This window comes from Xiphophorus hellerii, chromosome 4 (assembly GCF_003331165.1).
Source record: "Xiphophorus hellerii strain 12219 chromosome 4, Xiphophorus_hellerii-4.1, whole genome shotgun sequence".
NCBI lineage: Eukaryota > Metazoa > Chordata > Actinopteri > Cyprinodontiformes > Poeciliidae > Xiphophorus > Xiphophorus hellerii.
This window is the reverse complement of record NC_045675.1, coordinates 12293356-12312733: the sequence shown is the minus strand read 5'-3', so window position 1 is coordinate 12312733 and position 19378 is coordinate 12293356. Positions and strand designations below refer to the sequence as shown.

The window sequence follows — 19378 nt, the reverse complement described above, 5'->3', positions numbered from 1 at the left end:
ATTTTCTTGGAAAAATTAGTATTTGTCACGTGATTGCGACTAGTCGACTGGCCTCGTAAAAAGTCATTGTAAAAACTGACTAGTCGGGTAGTCGGTGCAACCCCTATTACAGAAATCTTTTTGCTTTTCCAGATGTTATGATAAAATTTACAAAGAACTTCTGTCATGTTTAAACTTCTGAAAACCATATTGTAATTTCTGAGAAGTTTTACATAATAAATATGTTTATTAGTTTTACCTGTTTTTAAATATTTTCTTAAAACTTCTTTCATTCCAGATTTTCACTTTTTTAAATTGTTTTTAATTAACTTTTTACTTCTTTATATTTTTATTAAAAATGTGATGTTTATTATTTTTAAATTATTAGGACTTTATTATTTGTTAAATGTATTATGTGACTTCTGTTTCATTATTTTTGTGCACAGCTCTTTGGTCTTGTTGGAGTTTAAAGTTCTCTAGAAATAAATCAGGAAGAGTAACTCCAGAATTGCAGAGTTTAGATGCTGGATGTTCATTTCTAATGTAAAATAAAGACAAAAACTGAATAAATAAATTACTTCTGGTGTTCCTCCTCATGTGATTTAAAACCCATGAAACGTTTTTAGACTCAGTTCAGGGAAAATATCAACTGAACAAACTGAACCATGAATGTAAAGACGATCAGCCAGGAAATGTTTCTTTTTCATGCATTTATTGATTTATTTTTCATTTCTGAGCTGCAGAGAAAGCTCCATTATGGAGGTCAAGATGAGGTGAGAAAAACAAAACTATTGATTTATTCTAATTCTACAAAGATGTGGATCAAACTGTTGAACATACAATTATAAAGTTACATGTGAGAGGAAATTTGATGAGAATTTTATTTCATGATAGTTTATTTAAGCCCAGTTCTTCTTCTAATCCAGTCCTTGTATTCACACACATCCAAGATTGCGACTGGTCTCTGACATGCATCTGCTCCACCAAAAGAAATCACACCATAAATCTTGTCGCCGAGCATCGCTGCTCCACCAGTGTCGCCCTGTAGAAAAATTTATATCAATATATTTATTTATGTTGTAAAACAGAAAAGTCTTCTAATCACTGCAGAGAGATATTCAAGAAACAAACTTACATAACAGATATCCTTGTTTGGTGCTTTAACACGGATTATAGACCCACTTAACGGCAAGAAGAGGGAAGCAACAACAACTTCCATGTCGACACATTGAAGATGTGCTGGAATAGGAGCATCGGGGGGCACTGTAGAGAAACATGAGAATCATAAAAATGTTCTTAACTCAACCTTCTCTGTAGAGACAGAAACAAAGATTTTATTCTCATAACTTCAATATTTCTCTCACATCGCTGATTATTGGGGCCAGTGGTTGTTGCTCCCTCTCCTGCCAGCTGAACAACATCACCTCTAAAACACAAGAATAAATGTAAAAATACAAGATAATAAAAGAAGTAGAAAATTAATTGTTATGAAGAACAATGAAAGAACAGAAAATGAATCCATGAAGGACTTCATCCACTAACACAGGAGTGTCCACCTCCAGTCCTCAGTGTGTCCTATGTCCTTTACATGTGTCTCTGGTCCAACACACCTGAGCTAAACAGGTTCTGGTTCTGCTGGTGGCCTGATTACCTGACTCAGGTGTGCTGAAGCAGAGGCACCAGGACTGGAGGAGTGGAGACAGAAAACCTGAAGTCATGTTTTTGATCAGAGAAAGACTTACCTTCTAAGACGATACCTGCAGTCTGGTAGCCGAGGAAGTGGGACATCTGTTACTGGTCTCTGAAACTTCAGCAAAATGATGTCATGGGCTGGGCCGTAAATCACAGGAGCTTGTTGGATTGACTGAATGTAATGTATAACAGTCTGTGGATGAACTTTTAATACTGCTCTGTTAGTCCTGCATAAAATATTAGATTATAATGAACAGACAGAAAACCTGATCATTTGCAGATAAAACTGTCTTCATGTCTCTTTCCTACCATCCTGGCTCTGACTTCCAGCAGTGAGCTACAGTCAGGATCCACTGAGGATGGATCAGAGATCCTCCACAGCGACTCATATGAGTACCATTGCTGCTCTCCAGCCGCACGTGATAAAGACGCTCCGTGTGATGACAGTCATAACCTCCAATGATTCTCTTCTGCAGAGAAACATCTGAGTTCACTGAAACACCTGAAGAAGAAAAAGGAGGACTTTACTCAGAAATCAGGTGCAAACATGGCAGCAAGAACAGAAAAAGGATAAACAGTTAAGATTAAAAAGCATCGCAATTTATATGCAAAGAAGTTTCAGCCTGAAACAGAAACAGAGAGAAGTTTGAGAATCACAGAGAGCAGCAGCCTCACTGGAACCAGTGGAAGTGTGTCCAGTATCTCCAGTGTTTCCAGTGTTTCCGACTCACCCAGCCCCAGCAGCAGCAGCAGCAGAACCTTCAGCAGAGCCATTGCTGGTCCAGCTTCCTGTGAATGTCTGAAGTGCTGCAGCAGCTTTTAAACTCTGTTCATGACTTCCTGCTGGAAAGAAAGTCACCAATCACAGAACGGAACCTGATCAACTCTGTCATCTGCATACAGAGAAACTTTAACATCTCATTGTTCTAAAGAAACTTGAAGAGTTTTTGTTCCATTGACAGATTATTTCACTAATAACAAAACATTTCCTTGTTTTCAGATTGATGTTTTTTTAAGAAAAAACTGTTTGGTTTCCAATCTGCAAGAATTCACATCTGCCTTTGACTAAAGACTAGAATCATTATGTTTATTGATGAGCTGTGAAAATGAAGCTCTACCAACAGAAAGGGTTTGCTTCTTTTATTTTTAAAAAGAACAATATTACAGTGTTGGGTGGTGAAGAGCATTTGCATTTGTTGTAAATGCAAAATTACTACAAAAAATTAAACTCACAGAAATTCACCTAATTAAATGAAAACAATTCAGATTTTTAAAAAATATTAAAAAGAAACCTGTGGTACAATATTAACCAATGTGATTCTTTTTATTAAAGACACAGACCTCTTTCATCACCCATGATTCTTTGCTTTTACTGTTTTTCTTGATTGCTTTGATACATTTGTGAACACAAGAGGCTGAACAGCAGCACTTAAAGTCAAAGTGACACATTTTGTTAGTAAAAGGCTCAAACTGTGCCACATTTAAAATATTAAACAAAAGCAAATATTACTCTCAATCAGCCTTGAAATAAACATGACATGTTCCAATCAATCATTACATAATAAATGACAAAATACAAAACTTGATCTTCAGTGAAGCCCAGAGGTTTTCAAAGTGTGGGAGATCTAGCCTCCATTCTAGTCTCCATGCTAGCCAGCCATCCATTTTCTTACACTCTTGTCTCCACTGGGGTCAGGACAGATGCCGGTGCCTATCTCCAGCAAGATATTTCGGGGGCAAGAGGCAGGGTACACGTAGAACAGGTCGCCGCCACAGAGACGTAAAAGTTCTGTTGTAGATTTAATTAACAATCAAACTTACAAAAAAATTCAAAGTCCAACAAACAGAAGACACAAAGAAACCATGAGGAAACCAGGGAGAAGGGATGAGTATCAGTGGCATGGAGTAACAAGACAAACCGGGGAGTAACAGTCTGTGATTTGACTAATTAGAGACGTGATTACATATTCATCTGCTAATCGAAAAAAAAACATTTGTTTTATGTGGCTAAAAGTTAGTTTGGCATAAAGTGGAGCTAATGCACTAACAAAGATCAAGTTAAGGACAAACATAAATACTAAAAAAAGATAAAAAGTCCTGATGCTACATTGTGAAAAACAACAAGACTAATGGAACTAAAATGTCCTTTGTAAAAGAAACTATGAATCTTGTGAATTTATAGACAAGAAATGTTACAAGAAATTCATAAGGAACACTCTGTTATGGACAAAAGGATTCTTTGTCTTTTCTCTGTTTTATCTGCTCACATGCACACAGCTGCACGCTGACACGGCCGTGCACAGACCTGTGGAGGGGCGGGGGCTCAAAGTTAAAACGCAGAACTTTGAAAAATATCTTAAAACATCGTACAACAAAATAGCAACAACCCATATTAGTCAAGAATCTAATATTTAATCAGATCATACTATATCATTGTCATCATTTGGGGACAATGCAAAGCAAATGTAGTTTATGTTTCCCTGATAGGTTTAATGTTGCTGTTTCTGCTGCTGACAGTCCTGGAGGGCTGAGTTGATCTGAGACTGAAGTTGTTAAACAGACCAGAGGAGAGAAGGTCTCTGGTTATGAAGTTATGAAATAAGTAAATTTGCTGCTATTTTATTAAATAAACCCTAATAATATCTGACTGTTTAACCTCTATAACAACTTCCCTGCAGACTGTTTTAAAGAACAAAAAAGCTCAGAGTGGTTAACTCTATGTCATTTTTCTATGTTAGCACCTCTGAGATCTAGAATTATAAGACTGAGAAATCAAGAAAAAGAAAATTCAGTAGCTGCTGCTGAGGGCCTCCAGACATCCTGGGGCCCAAAAAAATGGTTGGAACAGTTTTAGATTAACTATCTAAAACTGTAGCAGTCGTCTTTTGAGAATGACAATGTTATTAAATTTTATTTAATCCATTCAGAAGAGGGACAAAAAAATTAAGAATAAATAGTACATTTTGGATTTAATTAGGACGTTTATTTTGTAAAATGCTAAGAATCATCTTGATTGTTGTTCTGACTGTCTGTGCTCCCCATCAATCCGTGCTCTTTTATGGTAGTGTGTGTTTGTGTATATATTCGTAAATAGCATATTAATAAGCTTTATGCTGTCATTTCAGGTGCAATGACCTGTGCTGTTTGGTTACACATTTTGAATGGTGTGCTGTGACTGTCAGACAACTTATTAATGTGCGAAAAAAAGAGTTTGCTTGGATCAGATGTTTGTATATAATTTCAAATAAAAACTTGTTTTCCAGATGTGCTATAAAATTTACAAAGAACTTCTGTCATGTATAAATTTTTGAAAATCAAATTGTAATTTCTGAAAAGTTTTACATTATTACCATGTAATTTAGATTTTAATGTTTCTCTTAATGTTTTTAAGATAATTCTTTTTTATAGCTTTATGTAACACAACAAAACCTTCTAAATTTAAAAATTATAAATCAGCAATGACACTTTAACTGCAAAAGAGGAATGTTTTCAATAATTTTTATGTCAAATTTGTGGCAACCAGAAGCTACTATTAATTAGTTTGACCTGTTTTTAAATATTTTCTTAGAACGTCTTTCATTCCAGATTTTGACTTTTAAAATGTTTTTAATTATTTAGCTTTTTATTTCTTTGTATCTCTATTAAAAATGATTATTTTTAAATTATTAGGATTTTATTATTTGTAAAGTGTATTATGTGACTTCTGTTTCATTATTTTTGTGCACATCTCTTTGGTCCTGCTGCAGTTTAAAGTTCTCTAGAACTAAATCAGTAAGAGTAACTCCAGAGCTGCAGAGTTTAGATGCTGGATGTTCATTTCTGATGTAAAATAAAGACAAAAACTGAATAAATAAATTACTTCTGGTGTTCCTCTTCATGTGACTAAAAACTCATGTCACGTTTTTAGACTCAGTTCAGGGAAAATATCAAATGAACAAACTGAACCATGAATGTAAAGACGATCAGCCAGGAAACGTTTCTTTTTCATGCATTTATTGATTTATTTTTCATTTCTGAGGTGAAGAGAAAGCTCCATTAGGGAGGTCAAGATCAGGTGAGAAAAAACTAAACTATTGATTTATTCAAATTTTACAAACATGTGGATCAAACTGATGAAGGTACAATTACATGTGTGACGTCCCCCTCCACTTAACGTGGAGGGATCCGTCAGTTATTGTGTTTTGTCCTGAGGCGGAGCAGAGTGGGCGGGACCAGGATTCGCCAGGACCAGCGCGTCATCGCTATAAAAGGGAGTCGGCTTTTCCACCCAGCAAGGCTCTACAGAGGTGGCTCTTCCCTTACCTGTCTGGACACTCTGTTCTGGTTATGTTTTGTTTGTTTGACCTTTCTTTTCTTTTGCAGAACTTCTCCGGTTATCACTGATTTCAGAGATGCCATCGACCACAGAGGGGGATACCCGCTTGTCGCTGTTTGGCTTTGTTTATTTGTTTGGGTTGTTCAATAAAGAACATATTCTTTATTTGATGGCCGTGTTTCTCTGGCTTTTGTTACGGCTCACGAGTCAAGTCGTAACAACATGTGAAAGAAAATGTTATAAGAATTTTATTTCATGATAGTTTATGTTTTATTGAAGACCAGTTCTGCTAATCCACCTCTTGTATTCGCATACATCCAAGATTGAGGCTGGTCTCTGACATGCATAGCGTTCTTCACCAAAAAAAATCACACCATAAATCATGTCGTTGTACATCGCTGCTCCACCAGTGTCACCCTGTAGAAAAATTTATATCAATTTATTTATTTATGTTGTAAAACAGAAAAATCTTCTAATCGCTGCAGAGAGATATTCAAGTAACAAACTTACATAGCATACATCCTTGTTCGGTGCTTCAGCATGGAATATAAACCCATGACTGTGCTTGAAGAGGGCAACACCAACAACTGTCATGTTGACACACTGAAGATGTGCTGGAATAGCAGCGGGGGTGTTACTGCAGAGAAACAAGAGAATCATTAACTTGTTCTTCCCTCAACCTTCTCTGTAGAGACAGAAACAAAGATTTTATTCTCATGACTTCAATATTTCTCTCACACCGCTGATTATTGGGGCCGGTTGTCGTTGCTCCCTCTCCTGCCAGCTGAACTGTATCAAATCTAAAACACAATAATGATAAAATGTAAAAATACAAAGTAGAAAATTAATTGTTATGAAGAAGAATGAAAGAACAGAAAATGAATCCATGAAGGACTTCATCCATTGACACAGGAGTGTCCACCTCCAGTCCTCAGTGTGTCCTACGTCCTTTACATGTGTCTCTGGTCCAACACACCTGAGCTAAATGGGTTTTGGTTCTGCTGGTGGCCTGATTACCTGACTCAGGTGTGCTGAAGCAGAGGCAGCAGGACTGGAGGAGTGGAGACAGAAAACCTGAAGTCATGTTTTTGATCAGAGAATGACTTACACTTTAAGACGATAACTGCAGTCTGGTAGCCGAGCAACTGGGACATCTGCTACTGGTGTCTGAAGCTTCAGCAACATGATGTCATGGCCAGGTTCGTAAATCACAGGAGTGGGTCAGATTACCCGATACTGCAACATAACAGTCCGTGGATGAACTTTTAACACTGCTATGTTAGTCATGCAGAAAAGGTTAGATTATAATGAACAGACAGAAAACCTGATCATCTGCAGATAAAACTGTCTTCATGTCTCTTTCCTACCATCCTGGCTCCAACTTCCAGCAGTGAGTTGCAGTCAGGATCCACTGAGGGCGGATCAGAGATCCTCCACAGCGGATTTTTTCATTACCCTTGATGTTCTCCAGCCGAACATGATAAAGACGCTCCGTGTCATGACAGTTTTGACCTCCAATGATTCTCTTCTGCAGAGAAACATCTGAGTTCACTGAAACACCTGAAGAAGAAAAAGGAGGACTTTACTCAGAAATCAGGAGCAAACATGGCTGCTGGAACAGAAAAAAGATAAACAGTTAAAGATTGAAAAGCATCACAGTTTATATGCAAAGAAGTTTCAGTCTGAAACAGAATAAGAGGGAAGTTTGAGAGTCACACAGAGCAGCAGCCTCCCTGGAACCAGTGTAAGTGTCTCCAATGTGTCTGACTCACCCAGCCCCAGCAGCAGCAGAACCTTCAGCAGAGCCATTGCTGGTCCACCTTTCTGTGAATGTCTGCAGTCCTGCAGCAGCTTTTAAACTCTTTTCACAACTTCCTGTTAGAAAGAAAGCCACCAATCACAGGACAGACAACGATCTGACCAATCACAGAACAGAAACTGATTGATGCTGTCATCTGCATACAGACGAACTTTAACATCTCATTGTTTTAAAGAAACTTGAAGATCCATTGACAGATTATTTCACTAATATCCAAACATTTTCCCCTCTTATAACTTAAATAATCAACCAATGAAACAAAACTTTTTCATTAATATTGAGGAATTGATTCAAAACAAGCAGCTCAGTTTTTCCTTATCTCAAGTGAACTGAGAAATTTGAACTAAAAAAAATAGACTAAAAATAAGTGGTAATTTTCTCATCCTTGTTTTCAGGTTGATGTTTTTTTTACCAAAATATTTTTATTGAGATTTTCCACTTTAGAAATACAATCATGTAACCATCTGAACAAGTTTTCCCTGTATCCATTACATGACAGCAATTACTCTCTCATATCACTGAAATTAAAAAGAAAGAAAGAGAAAAACAGTCATAAGAACAAAAAACAGCTACTCAAAAACAGGGATATTCAATCAAATTACAACCAGGTTAGATATAATTGTACACTTCTATTAAGCATGGCACACCGCAAGTTCCAGCAAATCAAAACTCAAACAAACCCTCTGCCAAGTCTAAGTCCTTAATAAAATTATTGAAAGGACCCCAAAGCCTCTCATAAAGACATTGTTTATATTTCCTAATATATGTTATTCTTTCTAGCGGCAAATTTGACGACATCTGCTTTATCTACTGCATGTCACTAGCTCTGTTGGCATTTTTCCAAGCCAAAGCAATAATTTCTTTCAGATAATGAGCTTATATCTATAAAAGTACATTCTGATTTACTAAAGTTATGCTTCTCAGGGTATAAAGCTAACAGGAACAATTTAGGATCCAGTGATATTTGCTTTGAGAGAATTTTTTCAATGATATCTTTCACCTCTGTCCAAAAAGCTTTGATTTGTCTGCATTCCCACATGCAGTGTATTAGAGTCCCTTTAGAATTACACTTTACGCAAAGATCTGGGATGTTATTATTGTATTTATTTAAGTGCACAGGGGCAACATATACACGCATTAGCCATTTAAATTGTAGAATTCTAAGACGGCTATTTATAGACATTGTGTGGGTTTTATTGCAAGCCCTTTCCCAATCCTGTTCACTGATATTTGATGATAGGTCCATATTCCAGTTCATAAGCTTATTATCAGCACATTATAAAAGTCTGAAATGATGCCCTTTCTTGATTTATTCCGAATCTTTAATTTTTCAAGCAATATAAGGGGAGGCTTGTTAAGATTACTGTAATTTGCTTTGACAAAACTTCTCAATTGAAGAAATTTGAAATAATGCTTTTTATCTAGCTTGAACTCTTGTTTTGTAACTCTCCAAATGACAAAAAATATATCAAAATTTGATGGGTAAAGGTCACCAATATTTTTTAAGCCTTGCAATGCCCAGAGCTTAAATGTTCCATCTGCCTTACCTGGAGCAATCAGCCGATTACCCCATATTGGACCAAATTGGAACATGCTATTTGGCTCCGTGAGGTATTTTCTAACATCCTGCCAGATTCTAATCATGTTTTTCAGAATAGGATTTGTAGTATATTTCTGTAACTTCTTTGGAGTGTCGGTGTCATGATGGATTACTATTTTCAGACCCACATGCAGAACACAATTCAGGAGAAGTATACAGGTAAAAGCCAGTAAATTAGAATATTTTGAAAAACTTGATTTATTTCAGTAATTGCATTCAAAAGGTGTAACTTGTACATCATATTTATTCATTGCACACAGACTGATGCATTCAAATGTTTATTTCATTTAATTTTGATGATTTGAAGTGGCAACAAATGAAAATCCAAAATTCCGTGTGTCACAAAATTAGAATATTGTGTAAGGGTTAAATTTTGAAGACACCTGGTGCCACAAACTAATCAGCTGATTAACTCAAAACACCTGCAAAGGGCTTTAAATGGTCTCTCAGTCCAGTTCTGAAGCCTACACAAACATGGGGAAGACTTCAGATTTGACAGCTGTCCAAAAGGCGACCATCGACACATTGCACAAGGAGGGAAAGACACAAAAGGTTATTGCTGAAGAGGCTGGCTGTTCTCAGAGCTCTGTGTCCAAACACATTAATAGAGAGGCAAAGGGAAGGAAAAACTGTGGTCAGAAAAAGTGTACAAGCGATAGGGATCACCGCGCCCTAGTCAAGATTGTGAAAAAAAACCCATTCAAAAATGTGGGGGAGATTCACAAGGAGTGGACAGCTGCTGGAGTCAGTGCTTCAAGATCCACCACCAAGAGACGCTTGAAAGACATGGGTTTCAACTGCCGCATACCTCGTGTCAAGCCACTGTTGACCAAGAAACAGCGTGAAAAGCGTCTCACCTGGGCTAAGGAAGTCATGTTTTCTGACGAAAGCAAATTTTGCATTTCCTTTGGAAATCGAGGTCCCAGAGTCTGGAGGAAGACAGGAGAGGCACAGGATCCACGTTGCCTGAAGTCTAATGTAAAGTTTCCACCATCAGTGATGGTTTGGGGTGCCATGTCATCTGCTGGTGTCGGTCCACTCTGTTTCCTGAGATCCAGGGTTAACGCAGCCGTCTACCAGCAGGTTTTAGAGCACTTCATGCTTCCTGCTGCTGACCTGCTCTATGGAGATGGAGATTTCAGGTTCCAACAGGACTTGGCGCCTGCACACAGCGCAAAATCTACCCATGCCTGGTTTACGGACCATGGTATTTCTGTTCTAAATTGGCCAGCCAACTCCCCTGACCTTAGCCCCATAGAAAATCTGTGGGGTATTGTGAAAAGGAAGATGCAGAATGCCAGACCCAAAAACGCAGAAGAGTTGAAGGCCACTATCAGAGCAACCTGGGCTCTCATAACACCTGAGCAGTGCCAGAAACTCATCGACTCCATGCCACGCCGCATTAATGCAGTAATTGAGGCAAAAGGAGCTCCAACCAAGTATTGAGTATTGTACATGCTCATATTTTTCATTTTCATACTTTTCAGTTGGCCAACATTTCTAAAAAATCCCTTTTTTGTATTAGCCTTAAGTAATATTCTAATTTTGTGACACACGGAATTTTGGATTTTCATTTGTTGCCACTTCAAATCATCAAAATTAAATGAAATAAACATTTGAATGCATCAGTCTGTGTGCAATGAATAAATATGATGTACAAGTTACACCTTTTGAATGCAATTACTGAAATAAATCAAGTTTTTCAAAATATTCTAATTTACTGGCTTTTACCTGTATACGGTAATTGGTTTATTGTCAAACGGCAAGCGAAGGTTGTGGAAGCTCTGGTCTGGTCCAGGGAGGAAACGGGTTCACGGAGCGATCGGCTCTCTAAAGAGGCAGAGCAGAATGGTGAGTTCAGGGTTGTCGGAAACGGGAAAGTCACAGAACAGAGTAAACGGAGCTTACTTGTGGTTCGATGGTGCGAGATCTAGGAGAGGTTACTGGAAGGTTCGGAGTCTTAGTCTCTTAAGTGGTCCAGGTGGTCCGGTGCTTGACAGCTAGTGTCCAGGAGGAAAACAGAGGATTGCGTCGGAGGGCGGACAGGTAGGCTCGGGCTCGGCAGGGACAAAGGAGCGGTGCAACTGCCAGTCGTGGAATCCTGGGGGGAACTTGTAGTCAGACTGAGGAGGTGAGTCTGGGAACTCGGGCAACCAGTGGGTAGGACCCACGGCGTCATGAGGGGAATCTCGATCAGAGAAGCAGACAGGATCTGTAAGGGCTTCTCCGGGGAAAAACCTGAAGGCAAAAAACAACAGGAAAAGTCACTAGAGGATTCAGATCAACGAGGAAAGATCAGAGGCTAGCTCTAGGAGGCTCAGAGGTATCGTTACTGGCTAACACTTGGGCGCTGAAGGACTGGCAGAAGCCTCCTTTAGTACACGCTGCTGATGAGTTGATCGGGTTCAGGTGTGCTTGATGACGGTCTACACACACACTCCAGTCGGGTGAGTATGGCGCCATCTGTCGTAAAAGGTGAGTGTATGCACAGAAAAACCCACAAAGAAAAACCAAAGGACCCCGAACCACAACAGTCGGAGTATATGAATAATGGAAGAGCTAAACTTAAGTTATGGGACTCCATTTCTACCCAGTGAGGATTATCTTTATCTGCAAAATAAAACATGATAGTCCTTAATTGTGTGGCCCAATAGTAAAATTTAAAGTTGGGGCACTTTAACCCCCCTCTTTCAAATTGTAAATAAAGCAAAGAGAGGTATAACCTAGACTTTCCATTGTTCCACATAAAGCCCAAAATGTTTTTTTTTAGCCAAATGAATAATTCAGGAGGAGGCAGCAGGGGAATACTATCAAAGAGGTATAATAGCTTTGGTAGTATACTCATTTTCAGTACATTAACTCTTCCCAATAGGGATATCAGCAAGGATGTTGAGGCAGCTATTGTTTTCATTAGGTGTTTGTAATTAGATTTGACAACCTGATGTAGTTCCGGGAAAATCTGGACACCCAGATATTCAAAATGTTCCATTACTTTAAATTGCATAACCTCACTGATGGGATTAGTCCTTTCACCTACATTTAATACGGAATAGAAGATTTTGTATTATTTACTTTGTAACCTGAGACTCTCCCAAATTCCTGGACCAATTCCATCACCGCCAGAATTGACTGTTTCAGATCTGTTAGAAATAAAATGACGTCGTCCATGAATAGACAGATTTTGTGTTCTGTGGGGCCCACCGTGATCCCGGGGATCTGCGGATGCAGGCGAATAGCTGATGCCAATGGCTCAATTGCTAGTGTGAATAGTAAGGGAGAGAGGGCATTCCTAGCGACAACCCTTCCTGATTTGAATCACCCTTGAAAATATTTAGTTTGAGATTATTTCTACAGTTGGATTATTATATAATATTTTAATTCATTTAATAAAGCTACTTCCACAACCCAACCTTTCAATATGCTAAAAAGATAGGGCCATTCAACCCTATCAAAAGCCTTTTCCATGTCCAATGAAAGAAGAGTTGTATCATTAGCGTTCTTTCTGAGCCAGATAATATTCAGGACTCTTTTAATATTGTGATACCCTTGCCTCCCAACTATAACCCGTTTTGATCCTTATTTCTTATGCCTGGTAGAATTCTTTGCAGCCATTTTGCCAATAGTTTACAAATGATTTTGAGATCAGAGTTAAGTAGACTGATAGGTCTCAGGTTTTCACACTTATTAGGGGTTTTACCTGGTTTTGGCAGCAGAATAATTAGGGCCTGATTCTGAGAGGGAGGCAGGCTGCCATTTTTAAATGACTCCATAAACATATCAAGAAGGGGTGACAACAACTTATCTTTCAATTTTTTATAAAGGTCAATGGGGATACCATCAGGTCCTGCTTGCTTACCAGATCTCATTTCATCAATGGCCTGTGCTAATTCCTCTTTATTTATTTCTATATTTAAGTCAACTCTATAATCATCTGCAATGACAGGGATATGTAGCCCATTCAATAACTTATCTAATTCCATTTGGTCTAAATTTCTTTGAGTATTGTATAATTTCTGATAATAATCTTTAAAAGCATTATTAATATCCCTTGGATCTATTAGAGTTTTATACTGTGTTACAATTGATGTGATCGCTGTTGTTGCTTCAAGCTGTTTGATTTGCCAAGCTAGAAGTTTTCCAGCTTTGTCCCTTTGTAGAAGTTTTGTTTTAATCTTAAGAGACTGGATTCAGCTCTGAAACTGGACTGTTTATCATATTCTGCTCTTAGGAGCAACAGTTGTTTTTTTCAGCTCAGTATCATTTGTTTGAAACGCATCCCTTATGGGCTTTAACATTTGTTTGACTACTGCACCCCACTCTTCCTCTGAGAAACAATTGTTTAATTCTGATTCCCATATCTTTTTAAGTCACATTAATGTTGCAAGTGTTCTCAATCAGGTAGATAAATATGACTTACTGGTCTTGGGGAGTCTTTCAATTTATTAAACATAGTGGATTTTTAGTTGAGGAGTGTGGTTTGGCTGTTGGGGAACTTGTCGGGTGTGAAAGTGTGAAGGCGGCGTCCAGGATGAATAATGCGGTGGTTTTGGTTTTGGACTCTATTGACAAGGTGAACAGTGTAGTTGAGAGGGGGATTGTTTTGAGAAATACTCAAACTACTGTTATCCCTTTAATGAACCCTGCAAAAAAAGATCATCCTGTCTAATTTGCCATATTTCAACAGCGATGATGTGTTGCTGAAGGAATTGTCACGCCACAGTCAGATCGTGTCAGCAATAAGTGTTTATGATTCTCAAAAATGATATTGAGGAACTGAGCATAGTGATGAAATTTAAGGTTGACTGCTTTGATCACACTATTGTAGCGACAGCGGAAGCTATGAGGTGTTTTAGATGCAACCAGGAGGGCTATTCAGTTCGTAATTGCTCTGAAAAGGTTAAAAAAGAAACCACTCAGGTTAACGAAAACCCAGAGCCAGGGACATCAGCGGATACCGTCAATGGAGCTCCGCTGGATGAAGCTGGGGAAGAAGCTCAAGAAATTAGTGTTGGAGAAAGAACTTCAGTAGGATTCTGTAAATGGAAAGATAATATATATGAAATGTGTTAAGGCTTTGAACAAAGTAAAATAAAAGATTAAAGAGATACTCCTTGGAGAGATATCTTTGAAGTTGGTTTTGAGGTCAAACCTGTATGAGGGTTGCTTTATAAGCCACCATTGACTAAAAATGTTGGTGATTTACAATGGAGAATTTTGCATAGTGCTATTGCGGTTAATGCTTTTGTTTCTACTAATAATCCTGCTGTTTCAGATAAATGTCCCTTTTGTTTATTAAGAGAAACTATCTTTCATTGTTTTGTACAATGTTTCAGAATAATGGATTTATTTACATTACTAAGAGATATTTGGAAATTATTTGGAGTAAATTTCACAGAACAGTCTTTTATTTTGGGTTTTTTATATGGCAAAAGAAAGAAGAAAATTGGAGGTTGTTAAATTTTTTTCTTGGTCAAGCAAAGCTTGCAATTTATTTGAGTAGAAAATTTTAAATTAATAATGAACAGAATACTGATTGTGTAAAGGTCTTTAAGAGTTTGGTTACAGCAAGAGTTATGTTAGAATATAAATATTATCTAAGAATGGATGAACTAAATATTTTTCAGAATATTTGGGATTATGAAGGTGTTTTATTTACTTTGAATAATTGTGAACTTTCATTTATAAATGTGTTAATTTGAAGTTGTGTTAAATGTTCCTGTGGATCACCACTGAGTGAATATGTGAGTTTTTAAAACTCTAAAATCTCTCTCTCTTTCTCTCTCTATTTATGAGGAAATTTTTGGCACTAGTTGCCTTTATTTGACAGCAATCCGACAGGAAGTGGCAGGAAGAGGGAAGTGGGGGAGTGAGGAATGGGCCAAAATAACCGAGGACAGGAGTCGGTCTCTAGACCACCTCGGTCTACAGTCTCTATATTTGAGACGCCGCCCTAAGCACTGCGCCACGCAATGCGCCACGCAATGCCCCTATTCCTGCAGCTCTTGCTGGAATTTTCTGTTTCTCTTTGGTAAATTATTTAAATTTTTCTACAAGTTGAGATGTCTGACAAACTCATCTAGTTTGCCTTCTTTCATTTTCTTGAAAAAATTAGTTTTGTCACATGATTGCGACTAGTCGACTGGCCTCGTAAAAAGTCATTGTAAAGAACTGACTAGTCGGGTAGTCGGTGCAACCCCTATTACAGAAATCTTTTTGCTTTTCCAGATGTTACGATAAAATTTACAAAGAACTTCTGTCATGTTTAAACTTCTGAAAACCAAATTGTAATTTCTGAGAAGTTTTACATAATAAATATGTTTATTAGTTTTACCTGTTTTTAAATATTTTCTTAAAACTTCTTTAATTCCAGATTTTGACTTTTAAATTGTTTTTAACTTTTTACTTCTTTATATCTTTATTAAAAATGTGATGTTTAATATTTTTACATTATTAGGATTTTATTATTTGTTAATTGTATTATGTAACTTCTGTTTCATTATTTTTGTGCACAGCTCTTTGGTCCTGCTGGAGTTTAAAGTTCTCTACAACAAAATCTGGAAGAGTAACTCCAGAACTGCAGAGTTTAGATGATGGATATTCATTTCTAATGTAAAATAAAGACAAAAACTGAATAAATAATTTACTTCTGGTGTTCCTCTTCATGTGATTTAAAACCCATGAAACGTTTTTAGACTCAGTTCAGGGAAAATATCAACTGAACAAACTGAACCATGAATGTAAAGACAATCAGCCAGGAAATGTTTCTTTTTCATGCATTTATTGATTTATTTTTCATTTCTGATGCAGAGAAAGCTCCATTATGGAGGTCAAGATCAGGTGAGAAAAACAAATATATTTATTTATTCTAATTCTACTAAGATGTGGATCAAACTGATGAAGATGCAATTATAAAATTATATGTGAGTGAAATTTGATGAGAATTTTATTTCATAATTGTTTCTGTTTTATTTACGCCCAGTTTTTCTTCTAATCCAGCCCTTGTATTCACACACATCCAAGATTGTAGCAGGTCTCTGACAAGCATTTGCTCCACCAAAAGAAATCACACCATAAATCTTGTCACCGAGCATCGCTGCTCCACCAGAGTCGCCCTGTAGAAAAATGTATATCAATATATTTATTTATGTTGTAAAACTGAAAAGTCTTCTAATCGTTGCAGAGAGATATTCAAGAAACAAACTTACATAGCATACATCCTTGTTCGGTGCTTTAACACGGAATATAGACCCAGTTAACGGCAAGAAGAGGGAAACATCAACAACTTCCATGTTGACACATTGAAGATATGCTGGAATAGGAGAATTGGGGGGCACTGTAGAGAAACATGAGAATCATAAAAATGTTCTTAACTCAACCTTCTCTGTAGAGACAGACACAAAGATTTTATTCTCATAACTTCAATATTTATCTCACATCGCTGATTATTGGGGCCGGTTGTCGTTGCTCCGTCTCCTGCCAGCTGAACAACATCGCCTCTAAAACACAAGAATAAATGTAAAAATACACAATAACAATGTAGAAAATTAATTGTTATGAAGAACAATGAAAGAACAGAAAATGAATTCATGAAGGACTTCATCCACTGACACAGGAGTGTCCACCTCCAGTCCTCAGTGTGTCCTGTGTCCTTTACATGTGTCTCTGGTCCAACACACCTGAGCTAAGAGGGTTCTGGTTCTGCTGGTGGCCTGATTACCTGACTCAGGTGTGCTGAAGCAGAGGCAGCAGGACTGGAGGAGTGGAGACAGAAAACCTGAAGTCATGTTTTTGATCAGAGAAAGACTTACCTACTAAGACGATACCTGCGGTCTGGTAGCTGAGGAAGTGGGACATCTGTTACTGGTGTCTGAAGCTTCAGTAACATGATGTCATGCTGCTGGAAATTATGACTATAAATCACAGGAGCTTGTCGGATCATCTGTCTCTGCTGCCCAGCAGTCCGTGGATGAACTTTCAACACTGCTACGTTAGTCCTGCATAAAATATTAGATTATAATGAACAGACAGAAAACCTGATCATCTGCAGATAAAACTGTCTTCATGTTTCTTTCCTACCATCCTGGCTCCGACTTCCAGCAGTGAGCTGCAGTCAGGATCCACTCAGGGTGGATCAGAGATCCTCCACAGCGCCTCATATGAGTACCATTGCTACTCTCCAGCCGAACATGATAAAGACGCTCCGTGTCATGACAGTCATAACCTCCAATGATTCTCTTCTGCAGAGAAACATCTGAGTTCATTGAAACACCTGAAGAAGAAAAAGGAGGACTTTACTCAGAAATCAGGTGCAAACATGGCTGCAGGAACAGAAAAAGGATAAACAGTTAAAGATTAAAAAGCATCACAGTTTATATGCAAAGATGATTCAGTCTGAAACAGAAACAGAGAGAAGTTTGTGAATCACAGAGACCAGCAGCCTCACTAGAGCCAGTGGAAGTGTCTCCAGTGTGTCCGGTGTTTCCAGTGTCTCCAACTCACCCAGTCCCAGCAGCAGCAGCAGAACCTTCAGCAGAGCCATTGCTGGTCCAGCTTCCTGTGAATGTCTGCAGTCCTGCAGCAGCTTTTAAACACTGTGTACAACTTCCTGCTGGAATGAAAGCCACCAATCACAGGACAGACACTGATCGATGCTGTCATCTGCATACAGAGAAACTTTAACATCTCATCGTTCTAAAGAAACTTGAAAAGAGTTTTTGTTCCATTGACAGATTATTTATATATATAACATATTTATATATATAATATATATATAACAAAACATTTCTCCCTATAATAACTTGACTAATCAGTAAATGCAACTAGAACTTTTTCATCGATATTAAGGAATTGACTCAAAACAAGCAGTTAACATATTTTGCCTCAAAGTTCCTTCTAACTTAGTTTTGCTTTATCTCAAATGAGCTGAGAGATTTGCAGTAGAAAATACACTAAAAATAATTGGGAAATGTTCTGGTTTTGCAGTGCACAAGCTTGTGTAGAGCCCTGGAAATATGTTAAGAATGTGATAATGTTAAATTAATAAGTATAATTATTTTATTGGGCAAGCATTCATTTGATTTAGTATTTAGTTCGAACAATTCATTTGGTTTATGACTAAATATGTGCTCAAACTGTTTTATTATTTTTTATTTCATAGATTTCTGTCATGAAATGCCTTTAAGAAGGACACAATGCATGATGATAGTTGAAAGTTCATGACCTGGGGATATATACGAAAAGAGAGAAAACTATAGGAAAAATATCAACTGAACAAACCGCTGTATGCTCGAACCGTGGATTTTGTTTAATAAAGTTGCACAAAAGCGAAGACCTTCGAGTTTTTTAGTTCTTTTTAAGGGTGCAACACTTGCAGTGAGTTTTGCTCAAGAGAAAACTTGATTGCAAACTTGATGAAAAAAAACTTAATTTTCTGAAGAAAGAGCGACTCGTCCTTGTTTTCAGATTGATGTTTTTTTAAGAGAAAACTGTTTGATTTAAAGTCTACAAGAATTCACATCTGCCTTTGACTAAAGACTAGAATCATTACGTTTATTGATGAGCTGTGAAAATGAAGCTCTACCAACAGAAAGGGTTTGCTTCTTTTATTTTGAAAAAGAACAATATTACAGTGTTGGGTGGTAAAGAGCATTTGCATTTGTTGTAAATGCAAAATTACAACCAAAAATTTAAACTCACAGAAATTCACCTAATTAAATGAAAACAATTCAGATTTTTAAACACATTTAAAAGAAAACTATGGTAAAATTTTTAACCAATGTGATTCTTTTTATTAAAGACACAGACCTCTTTCATCACCCATGATTCTTTGCTTTTACTGTTTTTCTTGATTGCTCTGATACATTTGTGAACACAAGAGGCTGAACAGCAGCACTTAAAGTCAACATGACACATTTTGTTAGCAAAAGGCTCAAACTGTGCTACAACATTTAAAATATTAAACAAAAGCAAATAT

General features: G+C 37.4%; 2 protein-coding genes across 2 annotated transcripts; both read right to left on the bottom strand.

Annotated features, from left to right (window-relative positions):
* Positions 1–785: 785 nt before the first annotated feature.
* LOC116718764 (anionic trypsin-2-like) lies at positions 786–7866 on the bottom strand. Its single transcript, XM_032560990.1, has 6 exons — positions 7759–7866; positions 1981–2173; positions 1722–1898; positions 1344–1405; positions 1115–1242; positions 786–1021 (listed from the first exon to the last, which is right to left on the bottom strand). Exons 1-6 carry the CDS (start codon positions 7793–7795, stop codon positions 875–877), a joined length of 744 nt encoding a protein of 247 aa, XP_032416881.1. The 5' UTR covers positions 7796–7866; the 3' UTR covers positions 786–874.
* An 8504-nt stretch (positions 7867–16370) lies between these two features.
* LOC116718766 (trypsin-like) lies at positions 16371–17944 on the bottom strand. The gene is made up of 6 exons (XM_032560992.1): positions 17905–17944; positions 17482–17674; positions 17214–17399; positions 16840–16901; positions 16611–16738; positions 16371–16517 (listed from the first exon to the last, which is right to left on the bottom strand). Exons 1-6 carry the CDS (start codon positions 17942–17944, stop codon positions 16371–16373), a joined length of 756 nt encoding a protein of 251 aa, XP_032416883.1.
* Positions 17945–19378: the final 1434 nt, after the last annotated feature.